Below are 15,997 nucleotides of genomic sequence, written 5' to 3'. Positions count from 1 at the left end.
ACCTGAAATTGGCTATCCACCAACGTTCACCATCCAACCTGATGGAACTGGAGAGGATCTGCAAGGAAGAATGGCAGAGGATCCCCTAATCCAGGTGTGAAAAACTTGCTGCATCATTCCCAAGAAGACTCATGGCTGTACTAGCTCAAAAGAGTGCTTCTACTCAATACTGAGCAAAGGGTCTGAATACTTATGACCATGTGATATTTCAGTTTTTCTTTTTTATTAAATTTGCAAAAATTTCTACATTTGTTTTTTTTCAGTCAAGATGGGGTGCAGAGTGTACATTAATGTTAAAGAAATGAACTTTGTTTCATTGCAGCCATTTGGTAACTTCAAAAAAAGAGTGAAAAATTTAAAAGGATCCGAATAGTTTCCGTACCCACTGTAAGTCGACTGATTATTGCAGATTTAGGCTACACGTATTGCACAGACTGGAGATCCGGATGACACATTGGGAAATCAGATGAAATGACTATTCATGTAGTTTCGTTCTAACCTGTCACACACCTATTACAAAAAAAAAAAGTTGCGTTTTTGGCACACGACTTTAACCCCATGGATTTCCATGTAAGTGTTGTGCAGCAGCATGCTGTTTGTTTCCAGCTAAATTGTAGGTCTAAAATAGTCACATGCTTTTTTTCACATAATGTCCTCTTTTGTATACGTCTCTATGTAGCCCTACAGTAGATTTAGAGTTGTCCCATAAACAACATTTATTTACCTGTCCAGTGTGTAGACCCAGAGAATCTCCAGAACCAGGGAAGGGCAAAATTCCTTTTATAAATGGAGCAGTAGTGAGTTGTCCCATAAACATGGTGGATCACCTTTCTGCAAGAGATGTGATAAATGTATGATGTCTTGGCTTCTGACCACTGGTACCCTTATAAATCATGAGAACTTGGGTCTCAAAGTCCCCTATGTGATTGGAGTGATAGTGAGCATGTGCTGTCATTTATCTATTAATGGTCTATAGGAGAGGGACTTTAGGATCCCTGTTCTCATGACTGGTGGGCGTCCCAGTAGTGGGAACCCAATCCATACATCACCTTTGTTGTAGATGAACAATGAAGTTTATGAGATAACCCCTTTAAGCTTTCTTGCTCAGCAATGTTGAGTTATCCCTCCATTAATAAACATGCATCCTAAAGAGCCTTTCTAGGATGCCCGATAGATTGCAGGACTGAGTAATTATCAAACCACAGTTTTTATATATCTATCTTCACCATAAGTCCTTGTACTCAGGCCAAGACGTATTTTATTAATGATCCTGATTTTCTTGGTTCAAGATCAGAGTACCAGAACTAACCTAAAGATTGACAAAGAGTAATATGAGGGCAGACGACTCCTACCAATGATTTATAAGTCACCACAACACCTATGGGCATCGTAATTGCAGCCATTAGTAGTTGCCATTCGGCATCTGTACCTTGGCTAAGATAATAGCTAACGAGGATATTAAAAGGCATCTCAAGGACATATATTTCCAGGTAATGTTTTATTTATAGGGGACTATGCTCCTTAAATAACATTGTCGGGAAGATACCTTAATAACCTGAAATAAGAACGATGCCTTGAACATTGTATTTGAGATAGTCAACGGGGGGGTTTGAGATTGACCACTGGAGACTGCAGACAATTATCTCAATTGGAAAATAATGCATTAGATACACTCTAGTGCACACTCTAATACACTCTAGGTGTGAATATTTACTATTCCATCTGCACATTTTTCGACATTAGCGTTTGTAGATTACTTTATTAGCTTTCAATTAACAGACTGCAATGGGAGACTAAAGGTACCTTCACACATAACGAGATCATTAACAATATCGTTGCAACGTCACGCTTTTTGTGACGTAGCAACGATCCCGCTAACAATCTCATTATGTGTGACAGCGACCAACGATCAGGCCCCTGCTGGGAGATCGTTGGTCGCTGGGGAATGATCAGGACCTTTTTTTGGTCGCTGATCACCCGCTGTCATCGCTGGATCGGCGTGTGTGACGCCGATCCAGCGATGTGTTCACTTGTAACCAGGGTAAATATCAGGTTACTAAGCGCAGGGCCGTGCTTAGTAACCCGATATTTACCCTGGTTACCATTGTAAAAGTAAAAAAAAAACAAAACAGTACATACTCACATTCCGATGTCTGTCACGTCCCCCGGCGTCAGCTTCCCTGCACTGACTGTCAGCGCCGGCCGTAAAGTAGAGCACAGCGGTGATGTCACCGCTGTGCTCTGCTTTACGGCCGGCAATCACACAGTCAGTGCGGGAAGCTGACGGCTTACCCTGGTTACCCGGGGACTTCGGCATCGTTGAAGACAATTTCAACGATGCCAAAGTCGTTCCCCGGATCGTTGGTCGCTGGAGAGAGCAGTCTGTGTGACAACTCCCCAGCGACCACACAACGACTTACCAACGATCACGGCCAGTTCGTATCGCTGGTCGTGATCGTTGGTAAGTCGTTTAGTGTAACGGTACCTTAACACATTGGTGACAGGTCGTGGTGCCTAATGTGGGAAGGTGAGTCTATAGTACTCCTGACACATCACCCCTTATCCAATGGTACAGAAGATTAGGTGTTGGTATATCTACATCTTTTACTTGATTTATCATTATTGGATGTGACAAGTAACCTTTACATGACTTTACTCATACATTTGAAACCTAGCGATAAGAGGACATCACATTAATAGCAGGCCTAATTTATCAAATCCATTTCAAAAACTTTTAACAGAGCTCCTATATTAATGTTCAGGCCCCAGCAACTATTTAAAGGGACTCAGTCACCTGAATTTGGAGGGAACAATTTTCAGCCATAGAGGCGGGGTTTTCGGGTGTTTGATTCATCCTTTCCTTACCCGCTGGCTGCATGCTGGCTACAATATTGGATTGAAGTTCATTCTCTGTCCTCCATAGTACACGCCTGCACAAGGCAATATTGGATTGAAGTTCATTCTCTGTCCTCCATAGTACACGCCTGCGCAAGGCAAGATTGCCTTGTGCAGGCATGTACTATGGAGGACAGAGAATGAACTTCAATCCAATATTGCAGCCAGTGGGTAAGGAAAGGGTGAATCAAACACCCGAAAACCCCGCCCCTATGGCTGAAAATTGTTCCCTCCAAATTCAAGTGACTGAGTCCCTTTAATGCAAGGATGCACAATTTTTTTTTTGACCAATGGCCACATTGTCAAAATGAACAAATCCCAAGGGCCACAATTAGGCTGTTACCTTCTGAGACAGTTATGGCATATCTAAGCTATTGTTGCCAGTTCCATCTCTAAGACTCCAACCTGTTGGAAAAATGGGTGTTTCCATCTCCCCCATTTACATTGAGTAAGGAAGGGATCAAGTATGCCTGGCTCTTCCTCCATTCTAGTGTAAGCTTCTGTAACGGCAAGTTGTTTGGCTAAACCACAATAAAGATAACCAATCATTCATGGCCACGTCTCCACAAGATCTTTTCCTTACTATTGATCGCCACACTGATCCCCATGTCATCAAAATAGGGGGTCTAAAAATGGTCCAACATTGCATCTTTACTATTAACCTGCCCCTTCTCCTGCACTACACTATAACCAAAAGGTTAGAGGCCTCTCAGAATGGTATTGCAGGATGCAGAGTTTGTACGACTTATCTGATATCTATTGGAATAGTCTTGACTTCTTGCCGACATCTAAACATTATTCCATTTGGCTGATATTTTACCTTTCTCACCCTCATTCCTTGAAATATGCTGTGTCAGGTTGTGTAAGGATGTAGCTTACTCATTAACTATGGAAAACTAACATGTTCTAGACACAGTTGGAGGTAGCTGTCATTACTCTCTATAGAGGTTGATGAACTTCAAGCTCAACCTATAGGTTTACCTGTACATCAAGTCCTGAGACATTAGGAGGCATATTCTTCTTGGGTGGCTTTGCTCATAACTTAACTGTCTTTTCTACATAGGTGGTCAAGGTCTTTGGCAGCAACATTTCACACAAACTGCGCTTGTCTCATGTAAAGATCTCGGATGAAGGAACCTATGAATGTCGTGTGCTAGATTACAGTGATGGAAAAGGAAGGCAACATCGTGTCAAGGCTTTCCTTCGTGTTGAAACAGAATTAGGCCGCCGCGGTTCAATCCCTCACCGCCAACAAGACACCAGCACTCACCGCCATTTCCAAGTTAAAGAGCTGAGAAAGCGAGCGGCAGAGCCCTGTGACCAGTGCCAGGTGTAGATGGACTGTGGGTATCTTTCCCAACCACCAATGTACAGAGGAGTGCATGAGAGGCTTTCCACCCTTCTCCATCTGAAAATTGATGTCTACTTGCAATCAGGAGCAGTCAGGGAACAACAATGACTTTCTCACTTTACCCCATCACATGACTTATTTCCTTCGCCAGAGAAGGGCATTTGAAGGTGCTCAGACTGTTATCCATGTGGACAAAAATGGAGCTTCTTCTGCCATTGTCCACCGATCATAACTCTGTGCCCTGCTATTTCACTACTTGGACTGTGCAGGCTTTTGAGTTCACATAGACCATAGGCATTATGGGAAATCTAGTTCCCAGGATGCCATTAGGTAGATGATCTCAAAATAGATTAAGATTGGGGTAAAAGTTAAAAAGCCTTATTCGAAAAGGTCTCTCATTGACTGGTCTGCTTTTCAATGTAATATTTTACACAGCTCGCCAACATTCTGTGATGTTCAAATTGCTAATAATATCTAACCAAGTGTTTAATTTCCTGTTATTATTCCAGAATATAGATGCCAATAATTGCATCATTGCTGATATTCTCCATGTGTGGCATCAACATTGATTATCTCCAGTATATTGCCTTTCATCAAAGACGATGTGGCGCTAACAAGCTCACTTCAGCTCAGAAGTGATTTTCCAGGGCTGAAAATCTATCGAACAGTGATCTATCTAATTATCACACACTTATAGTGACTTATTTGATGTTGAGGTTCATGGACATTTCTGTTTTAGATCAATTTCATACCATCTCTTAAAATATTGAATGCCAAGAAAGAGTGTTTGGTCTATACGGCTTGTTTCTTGATTCTCTTCCACTTTTGAAGAGGCCCGTATGGTAAAATTCTGCAGTAGTTGGGTAGTATGTAGGACAACCTTCCCTGCTGGGGCAAGCACTAAGGCAACTGGGACATGATCTTGATCATTTATGGATTGTTGAACTTGATGTGTCTCTAAATTGTTTTGAAGAAGACCTGGTGAAACCATGTGATAATTGGTTAACAGGCAAGTATAAAAAGATATCTTTGTAATATATAGCCTATTTATGACCAAGGTGGTAATTTGTTATGTACAATAATACAGTTGCAATTTCCTGGTCTTACATTTGTTCTGAGAGCTCAGCTCTTGAAATCTCATCGAAAACCAGTTTGAGTGTATAATCTTTGTAAATGTGATCAGCAATTTATTGTTCATCCATGCTTCTATACTGCTGTAGAGCCCTATTTAAGCCTTATGTTCTTCTCCAGTTGAGCTTCACTTATTGATTCGAGTTGGTCAGCTTCATAGGAATGGCATCTCCTACCACCGGCTATGTAATATTGTAGGATGCCAACAGAATGTTGTTTGCAGCTGTCATTAGGTAGGTGGTAGAACGAGTACCGTTACTAACCTTCTATATTTCTTTTATTCTGGGAAGATTTATTTTAAGGGTCGTTTGGAGAGGCCTATATGAATAACTATTCATTATAGTTATAGAGCCTGGCGCATTCGTATAATTCTGACCATCTAGCTAAAACTCAGATTGTCAATTTCTAAAACAAGCAACTTTCCAATTTACTTATTAAAAATATGCAGTGTTCCCCGAATATTTAAATTTTCTTATTATTCACAGCAGTGCTGACAAGCTCTTTTCTGTTGCGCTTGTAAGCACTGCGCTGAGCATAGATTGGTAATGTGTACTGTTGGCTCCCAATTCTGTCCAGCTTTAGAGCCCCTCTGCTCCTCTTGCAGAGGCAAAGCTAGGTCTTTTGTTAGCATTGGAAAGCACACAGTTCAGGTCACAGGCATAATGACATCACTGGTCCAAACATGTAATTAAGCAGGAGTGCCTGCCCACAAGAAAGCAAGAAGGAGGTGGTGCACTCCTGAAGAGGAAGGGCGAAACGCTCAGCTTTTTTTTAACCTTGAAAAGAGCTGCAAACGATATTCTGGAGGCCAATGAGCAATACGGTTTGAGTGATGGGCTTAGAGGGAATAGCTGTTTAAAGAGAATCTTTTTTGGCATTGTTTAATACAGGCTGTATAGATGTGCTACACAGATAATATGCTGCTGTACCTGGCACCATGGAGTCGATTTACTATGTGAGTGCTTTAACAGCTGCTTCCATACCATACCTGTGATTCAGGGTACACGTGGCAAGCCTCTATCAATGCCTTTTTGTTTAGGTGTGACTAAGATCATTCAGTATTGGAGAGGGCTGTCATGTTCTCCACTCTTGAGGTGGACGTGCTTCTGGTTTAGGACAATGGCACCCTCCATACATGTGACACCTCCCTGAATGTAAATAAAGCTGATTGTTATCCCAAGAGCCATTAGTTGAATTTGTTCGTCTTTGTGCTCTTTATGCATTGTTTATGGATCTGAAGAGGAGATTCACAATGACTGTATAACTCAACTAATTTTATTTTTATTACAAAATTGCTTTATAAATATTAAAAATAGACATTTCCTGAATACAACAGTGAAACACACAGAAAAGATCCGCGATAATGAGAATTCTGGAGGTAATAAATTCATCTGCCCTAGTAAGAGGCTATATGCCACTGTAGAACGATTGCTCGCACCATGGATGAGAATGGCACCCATATATTCACTTTGATTCCAATTGTAGCATGGCAATTAACATTAAGGACTTGAGAATTTGATGGAGCTGAAGAACCTTTCGATCAGTTTGTGTTTTTGTGAAGCCACTGTCTGATCACAAAATGTTCCTCTGCTGATATGATCTTGAAGTTTGTGCTCCTGTTATTTACCGTGTAATGGCTGTGTCTAACCATGCAGGAACATGGTCGGCACATACCACGGCTCCTGGCCCAGGGAAAAACGAGAGGATACAGGCAGGACAACTCAAGATTGCAGATGGTGCTTTCTGTCAGGTAAAACATTTCCTTGCCTGTTTTATCACAGGATTGAGTATTTATGCCACGATTCGAGAACACAGAGCTTGTCATAAATCAAGTCAGTGCCATATGAGCTCGGGTTCAGCCAGAGCTCCTACCTGACTGACTTGATCCATGATGAGCTCAGGAAACTGGAGATGTGACAAACACTCCTGCGATAAAACAGGCAGGGAAATTAGTTACCTCAGAAAAAGCAGCAGGCGCAAACCACTGTTTGGCCATTTGTATACTCATTTATTTTCCACCCCTGGCCAGGAATTGGGTTATGTGCCGAACATGTTTCTGCATGGTCAGACACACAGCACATTACAAGGTACACATTTATAAGATTATCTAAAACCAGGAACATTTATTTTATTGCAGTAGATATTGATTTAAATGTTATTTTCTTTGTGGAACAACCCCTTTGAGCTTGGTGTACATGTTGGGAAGGTATATCTATAAGGCTCCATTAAAGATAGCCATACAAATGAGATGCCATCAGCTTAATATTCGTTGGCCAAAAGCTTTATCTCCTGACACTATCCATACACATTAGCTCTTGGGTCGGGCCAGTATTTATGAGTCTTCATCGGGGATAGAGAGGAAAGCTACTGACTGACTAATTTTATGTTACCTGAAACAAAAAGGACCGAGCAATGAAATTTCAACTGCCAATCCTTCTCTACTACCAACTTCATCTGTCAGGAAAACCCCCCCCCAAAAGACGCAAGAAAAGAGGGCCGAACATAAAGTCCAGTATATTATAATGAGAATATACAAATTATGTAAAGCAGGTACAACAACAGAAAAATATCAATGATAAAATGAAGAAAAATTACATATGAACAAGGACGCAGACCCAGAAGCATAGAAACTAGTGTAGAAACTAATTGTAGACCAGATTTCTGGACAATATAAATAAATACTTATGCAATAAAAAACTTGTGCAATAAAAAACTGAAGATAAAATAGTTTAAGCACACAGAAATAATAATAAAAATAAGAAAATGTACCAAAAGGTGTAGAGCACAAACTGTGACCAAGGAGATATATATATTTATATTGTGTGTAAACCAGATATCTCTATTGTGGCCAATAGTAAGAGTGTGTAGAGACACACACAAATAATAATAGTGAGAGTATGATGCTCAAATTGAAAATGACTTACAGTGATAATCAAAATCCCTGGCACCACAATGGCGTCCTCCCCAACGTACGTTTCAGCACTCAGTCTTCGTCATTGCACAAGTTTTTTTGTTGCACAAGTATTTATTTAGTTATATTGTGCAGTAGTGTGGTCTACAATTTTTATTGCCTTGTTTCATTACCCTGGCACTCTTTTTATCCAGCTACACTAGTTTCTACGCTTCTGGGTCTGCATCCTTGTTCATATGTAGTTTTACTTCATTTTATCATTGATATTTTTCTGTTATTGTACCTGCTTTATATAATAAATGTGTATATTCTCATTATAATATAAAGGACTTTATGGTCGGCCCTCTTTTCCTGCGCCTTGTTTTTTCTTCAGTTTCCAACTGTCCAGCATCAGCACTTTGGTCCACGCTTCTTGGTCACAGGAATATTACGTTCACTCATTCACTGGTTATAAATTACTAATCATATTGGATACCCTGTCATCCTTTTAGCAATTCCTTTGGATCTTTTTATAATTCATCTGTCGGGGAAGATTTGGGAGCCCCCTCAGACACATCAGATGGTTGGCTGGTCCTGCCGACTTCCATTTAATGTGTGCCTTTCAGAGACAAAAGGATACAAAAGTGTCCTTTTGAGCTCAGCGACGTGTACATCAAAAAGATACCAAAAACGTGATGCAAAAAGGCCCTAACCTGAGCAGTCTATAGTTGGATCAGAGTAGGGGACTTGTAGCTCAATTGATAGGATTCAATATCACCAGACTCAATGATTGTTGAAAAGACAACCTCAACAATACACCAAAGTTTTATTAGTCGCTGAAGTCCATTAAATTTATGTAATGGCTTCATACCTGTAAACGTATTAAAAAAAAAGCTCCATGACAGCTGGTTATGAACAGTGGGAGATGTAAAATCTCCAACTTCTCTGATCCAGGTTCCTGCATATAGTAGTTGGATGCTTAGGACAAGGGCAGTAATACTCATTGCTGTTCAGACTATCACATTATTATCTCAGCTACATCCAAGTTTATAATTAGAAAACTTTATATTCAATTATTTAGCTGAAACTGCCTCATATCATACATGTCATGTTACATTTAATTTATTGATGGCAGAAAGTCTCAACAGTTGATGTTTAGGAGTGAATAATCCCATACTGCGCTCCTCCCATGGGGAGAAGATTCCTGATACACTGTAAGAAACATATGCAGCTTAACAAATTAGGCACAGAATAAGATAAAGCTTGAAGAATTCAGGACCATCTGTCCATGGGTGCCAAGACTTTTACATGGTGACATCTTTGCATCCATGGAGGACATGAAGAGGATGCCAAGACCGATCAGTTGCAGATCTTTGTTGGGACTGCCTACAGTTTTTGCAGGAGGTTGCAGACATTCTGTGTGTATTCATCGTGTGGTTTGGTGGTCCAAGACGGTGGAACAAGAGAGGAGTGGGGGACTTCTGGCGGGTTTTGCCACTGGCATAGATGCAACCAAACAATGTCTGGATCCAGTTGTGAAACACCAAGTAACGTTCTGCATGGAAAGATCAAACAGGGAAACGAGTAAGTGTCCAGCTTGTAGACAGATTGCATCTCATCAAGGCAGGTATGAAATAAAGCTCTTAAATCTACACCCTCCAAATGTACATGTATTTATTTAGGCATAGCTACTCCTTCTATGCCAACCTCTTGCACAGGATGAGGTCACCTATGACCAACTGGCTGCTCACGTGTAACCACACAATGACTTAGGGAGTGTTCCCCAAATACAGTTTTCAAGAGAAACCAGCAGATCATATTTTTGGGGATTTCCTTACTATTGCACATGTGATGGAATTGGGGCGTTGAGTTCTCAGGGGCAAGTGTGCTTTTGACCATTATAAAGTGAAATTATTAAAACAGAGACATTACAATAACAGACCAGGTTTAAGGGTAAGGGGCGTCTCACCTGACTGCAGCCTCCTGGAGCTGCTTGGGCTGTCTGGCACTGAGGTAGAGCGTGCAGGAATCAACCACCTCCAACAAATCACTGTCACCTACAACAAAAATGCAGAAGGACAGATTAACCAAGAATACGGATTTACACTTTGCTCTTCGATAGACAGTATTACAAAACCAGTCGCGGTGACATGCATGTACAAAGTCCGGGTAAACTTTTAGGGGTATCTCTAGACAGAATGGATTGTGCTTCAAATAGAAATAAATAGAACTGTAAATGCATCTTTGGACTGTAACATAGGCTGTAATTTACGAACAGTACAAGGCAAGTAATGCCATGTAATTACACATTTACCCAACTTTTTAGGCAGATTTTATATGAAATACACAAACACACTGAGTTTCGCCATCAAAGACTCACCCAATGCTAAATCTACACAGAGCGTTCCCAACCCATCCAATAACGCCTTCTGCAACTTGAAGCCGAGAGTGTGGCTGTATACAGGGCCAGCATGACAGCTGACAAGAGCCTGAGAGCGCAGCGATGTGAGGAAGGCAGGCAGAGCGTCCTTACACACACGCTGCCGGATGAAATCTTTGCACAATGCAGCAAGTGACACGAGCATCTAAAAAACAGAAGACGCTTTGTAAGGGAGAAATGACAACATCCAAGAATGATCTGAGACAACGAGAAAAGAACTGGAAAGAGAAAACAATGCTGTGAGCTACGAATATAGTAAAGCCAGACATACCTGGAAGGCCCGCAGCAGAACCAGCGGCTCATCCTGTAACAGTCTTTTCACAAGACATGGCCAGATTTTGTGAGCAAGTGGTAGGAGAACATTTTCCTGAGAATGAAGGGGTATTAAAGCCACACGTAAAGTGTCCAGGGCCTACAAAAAAAGATCTCCAGCTCAGAAATGCCATACATTGGTGCCTGACAGAAGAAGAAATGGAGAAACCTTTTTGGGCTTACGTTGGGCACTTTGGAGGTATTATGCGCTATGTTTAAAGCACACAAATGCAACATCCAAAGCTTTCCAAGATGTGGGTGGCTGCGTTTTTTTACTTTGTACATGTTACAAGCACTGAACAAAAGCTTAGTCACAACAGAATCTGTACCTCCACCAGTGCTGAACACATAGCGGCTGTGCAGCACCACAGGCGGAGATACAAGTAGTAGAATGTGTACCTACACCAGTGCTGAACACATAGCGGCTGTGCAGCAACACAGGCGGAGATACAAGCAGTAGAATCTGTACCTTCACCAGTGCTGAACACATAGCGGCTGTGCAGCAACACAGGCGGAGATACAAGCAGTAGAATCTGTACCTCCACCAGTGCTGAACACATAGCGGCTGTGCAGCAACACAGGCGGAGATACAAGCAGCAGAATCTGTACCTTCACCAGTGCTGAACACATAGCGGCTGTGCAGCAACACAGGCGGAGATACAAGCAATAGAATCTGTACCTCCACCAGTGCTGAACACATAGCGGCTGTGCAGCAACACAGGCGGAGATACAAGCAGCAGAATCTGTACCTTCACCAGTGCTGAACACATAGCGGCTGTGCAGCAACACAGGCGGAGATACAAGCAGTAGAATCTGTACCTTCACCAGTGCTGAACACATAGCGGCTGTGCAGCAACACAGGCGGAGATACAAGCAGTAGAATCTGTACCTCCACCAGTGCTGAACACATAGCGGCTGTGCAGCAACACAGGCGGAGATACAAGCAGCAGAATCTGTACCTTCACCAGTGCTGAACACATAGCGGCTGTGCAGCAACACAGGCGGAGATACAAGCAATAGAATCTGTACCTCCACCAGTGCTGAACACATAGCGGCTGTGCAGCAACACAGGCGGAGATACAAGCAGCAGAATCTGTACCTTCACCAGTGCTGAACACATAGCGGCTGTGCACCAACACAGGCGGAGATACAAGCAGTAGAATCTGTACCTCCACCAGTGCTGAACACATAGCGGCTGTGCAGCAACACAGGCGGAGATACAAGCAGCAGAATCTGTACCTCCACCAGTGCTGAACACATAGCGGCTGTGCAGCAACACAGGCGGAGATACAAGCAGCAGAATCTGTACCTCCACCAGTGCTGAACACATAGCGACTGTGCAGCACCACAGGCGGAGATACAAGCAGTAGAATCTGTACCTCCACCAGTGCTGAACACATAGCGGCTGTGCAGCAACACAGGCGGAGATACAAGCAGTAGAATCTGTACCTTCACCAGTGCTGAACACATAGCGGCTGTGCAGCAACACAGGCGGAGATACAAGCAGCAGAATCTGTACCTCCACCAGTGCTGAACACATAGCGGCTGTGCAGCAACACAGGCGGAGATACAAGCAGCAGAATCTGTACCTCCACCAGTGCTGAACACATAGCGGCTGTGCAGCAACACAGGCGGAGATACAAGCAGCAGAATCTGTACCTTCACCAGTGCTGAACACATAGCGGCTGTGCAGCAACACAGGCGGAGATACAAGCCATAGAATCTCTGCATCTGCTTCCTTGCTGAACACTGTTAGGGTATATGCACACGTTGCAGATTACATTGCGGATTTTTCCGTGCGGATTCTGAGTTTTACCTGCAGATTCACAGCGGATTATCTGTGGTTTTTGTGTATTTTTATGTGGATTTTGCCTGCGTTTTTACACCTGTGGATTCCTATTACGGAATAGGTGTAAAACGCTGCAGAATCCGCACAAAGAATTGACCGCTGCGTTTCCGTGTGGAATTTTCCGCAGCATGTGCACAGCGGATTTGGTTTTCCATAGGTTTACATGGTACTGTGCAATGCATGGAAAACTGCTGCGGATCCGCAGGGCCAAATCTGCAACGTGTGCACATACTCTTAAACAGCTGCACAGCAGAGGACGCAGCTGCCGCCAACTTGATAATGTATGAGAGATGCAGGTCCCTCCACTGGTACCCGCATCCATCTCAACGATGCATCCTTGTCAGTGGAGAGATGAGTGCGCATGAGCAACTCTCTCCACTTACCTATATGGGTACTGTGTGTATACCACAAATGTAGGAGATATAGGAGGCTTTTCATATGTAATGCAACCAACAAGACTAACACACAGGGACCACGACACAAAGTGCAGACTATTCTTTTTTGAGCCTAGAAAATCTCTTTAGGGTATGTTCACACAGTTTTTTTTTTTCAGGAGTTTTTGGAGCAGAAACTCTCCAAAATCCACAAAGAATTACAAAAAACACTAATGTTGAGTGAAGAGTTGGAGTGTCTGATGCAAAAAATGCGAACAAAAAAGAAAATCCTCAGTGTGAACATGCCCTTAAGCTATTGTTGGTTAAGTAATTTCCATTTTCCCCTTGACATCTTTCTGGTTCTCATGTATATGTTAAGAAGTCCTAATTTGAGCTACTGTACCTGAATGCGAAGTTGTGTGTCACTATGCGACAAGAAGTGCGTGCATTTTTCAGCCACCTCTTTGGTGATCTGGACATGGATGGGCAATGGTGGTTTATGGTCATCCTTTTCTTCTTCAGAAGGGGGTAATATGTCTAAACCAGTAAAGGTAATAATAAAATTGCTTTTACAGAATACTAAATGACAGCTGTCAAATAATGATTTTGTGCTGTTCACTTGCAACACAATGGCACATATATACATTTTTAATAAAATATTTACATATCAACTGTTAAAAAAAAAAAACTTATTAAAAACAAAGATAGATGTGTCAAATAAGAAAGTCTTAATACAAAGGAGATTCCTACCCATACAGCGACTGGGCTGTTATGACCCAACAGTGAATCACCCCAAGATGCGTTTCACTTGTCCACTTCCTCAGGGGGAGAGAGATCTTGTGTGTATCTGCCTGAGATCTTGTGTGCTTCCTTCCTCCATGACAACAAATTAGGAATCGCAGCATTTGCGGAACATTCTTCTTGGGATCATACCATGCTTTCACATAACTGCCGGCTAACAAGCAAGGCAGTGCACGCTGAATGATACATACCATAGGCATGCACAGACTAACAAGTGGCACCTTCCAAGATACAGTGGCATGAAAAAGTTTGGGCACCCCTGGTCAAAATTACTGTTACTGTGAACAGTTAAGCAAGTTGAAGCTGAAATGATCTCTAGAAGGCCTAAAGTTAAAGATGGCACATTTCCTTTGCATTTTAGACAAAAAAAAATAAAAAATAGTCATTTATTTTCCACTAGATGGTGGCCCAAGTCTAATGCATCGGGTATTCTAGAATATGTATGTATGTATATAGCAGCCACATAGTATATAGGAGCCATGTAGTATATAGCAGACAAATACGACGTGGCCTGTGCTATATACTATGTAGCTGCTATATACAAACATACATACATATTGTAGAATACCCGATGCGTTAATACAGGCCACGCAATATATAACAGTGGCCACGCAGTATATAACACAGGCCAAACAGTATATAACACAGGCCAAACAGTATATAACACAGCCCACGTACTAGATAACACAGCCCACGCAGTATATAGCAGCCACGTAGTATATAACACAGGCGACGTAGTATATAACACAGGCCACGCAGTATATAACACTGGCCACATAGTATATAGCAGCCACGCGGTATATTACACAGCCCACGTAATATATAACAGCCTACGCAGTATATAACACTGGCCACGTAATATATAACACAGCCCACGCAGTATATAACACTGGCCAGGTAGTATATAGCAGCCACGCGGTATATTACACAGCTCACGTAGTATGTAACACTGGCCACGTAATATATAGCACAGCCCACGCAGTACATAACACAGCCCACATAGCATCTAACACTGGCCAGGTAGTATATAGCAGCCACGCGGCGGTATATAACAACCCACGTAGTATACAGCAGTGTGGGCACCATATCCCTGTTAAAAATAATTAAAATAAAAAATAGTTATATACTCACCTGCCGGGATCCAATCCAGCGAGGCTCTGGCGCAGGCGATGAGCGCGCGGCTGCCGCCATCTTCCGTTCCCAGGATGCAATAGTAAAAAGTTGGGGAGACACAGGGTTAATAGCAGCGATAACGGAGTGCGTTACCCGTGGCATAACGTGGTCCGTTACCACAGGCATTAACCCTGTGTTAGCGGTGACCAGAGGGGAGTATGCGGGCGCCGGGCACTGACTGCGGGGAGTAGGGAGGGACTAATCGGACTGTGCCCGTCGCTGATTGGTCGCGGCAGCCATGACAGGCAGCTGGCGAGACCAATCAGCGACACGGGATTTCCGTTACGGAAGTTGAGGACAGAAAGACGGAAGTACCCCTTAGACAATTATATATATAGATTTTAAAAGTTACCAAAAAAGGAAAAATGGGCCAATGCAAAAGTTTGTGGAGATTTGTGTATGTAGATAACTTTGACCAAGGTTTAAGGTTTCACACCTTAATTAGGCTGTTAGGGTTATGGCTTGCTCACCATCATCATTAGGAAAGGCCAAGCGATGCAAATTTTCCAGCTTTATAAAACCACTGTCTCCTCTAACCTTGTGCCAAAAACAGCAGCTATGGGTTCTTCTAAGCAGCTGCCTAGCACTCTGAAAATGAAAATATTGGAGGCCCACAGGGTAGGAAAAGGCTATAAGAAGATAGAAAAGCATTTTCTAGTTGCCCTTTCCTCAGTTTGAAATGCAATTAAGAAATGGTAGTTAATAGGAACAGTAAAGGTCAAGATAAGGTCTGGAAAACCAAGCAAAATTTCAATGAGAGCTGCTCATAGGATTGCTTGAG

The 15,997-nt window shown here is 42.4% G+C and overlaps 2 protein-coding genes across 2 annotated transcripts in view; one reads left to right on the top strand and one right to left on the bottom strand.

Moving 5' to 3' along the window:
• VSTM2L (V-set and transmembrane domain containing 2 like) overlaps positions 1 to 6,559 on the top strand; it is a 112,912-nt gene extending 106,353 nt beyond the window's left edge. Inside the window, exon 4 of the mRNA XM_069752279.1 lies at positions 3,959 to 6,559. Coding sequence (XP_069608380.1) covers positions 3,959 to 4,231 — 273 coding nt within the window. The 3' untranslated portion in view covers positions 4,232 to 6,559. The remainder of the gene's footprint in view (positions 1 to 3,958) is intronic.
• A 2,809-nt stretch (positions 6,560 to 9,368) lies between these two features.
• The window catches only part of TTI1 (TELO2 interacting protein 1), a 33,778-nt gene continuing 27,149 nt past the window's right edge, over positions 9,369 to 15,997 (bottom strand). Inside the window, exons 4-8 of the mRNA XM_069752280.1 lie at positions 13,646 to 13,779; positions 10,979 to 11,119; positions 10,648 to 10,852; positions 10,237 to 10,324; positions 9,369 to 9,822 (exon numbers count right to left, since the gene is read on the bottom strand). Coding sequence (XP_069608381.1) covers positions 9,654 to 9,822; positions 10,237 to 10,324; positions 10,648 to 10,852; positions 10,979 to 11,119; positions 13,646 to 13,779 — 737 coding nt within the window. The 3' untranslated portion in view covers positions 9,369 to 9,653. The remainder of the gene's footprint in view (positions 9,823 to 10,236; positions 10,325 to 10,647; positions 10,853 to 10,978; positions 11,120 to 13,645; positions 13,780 to 15,997) is intronic.

The sequence above is a fragment of the Ranitomeya imitator genome, chromosome 2 (genome assembly GCF_032444005.1).
Source record: "Ranitomeya imitator isolate aRanImi1 chromosome 2, aRanImi1.pri, whole genome shotgun sequence".
Taxonomy (NCBI): domain Eukaryota; kingdom Metazoa; phylum Chordata; class Amphibia; order Anura; family Dendrobatidae; genus Ranitomeya; species Ranitomeya imitator.
Note: the sequence above shows the minus strand (reverse complement) of the source record. Positions and strands in the feature narration are given on the sequence as shown.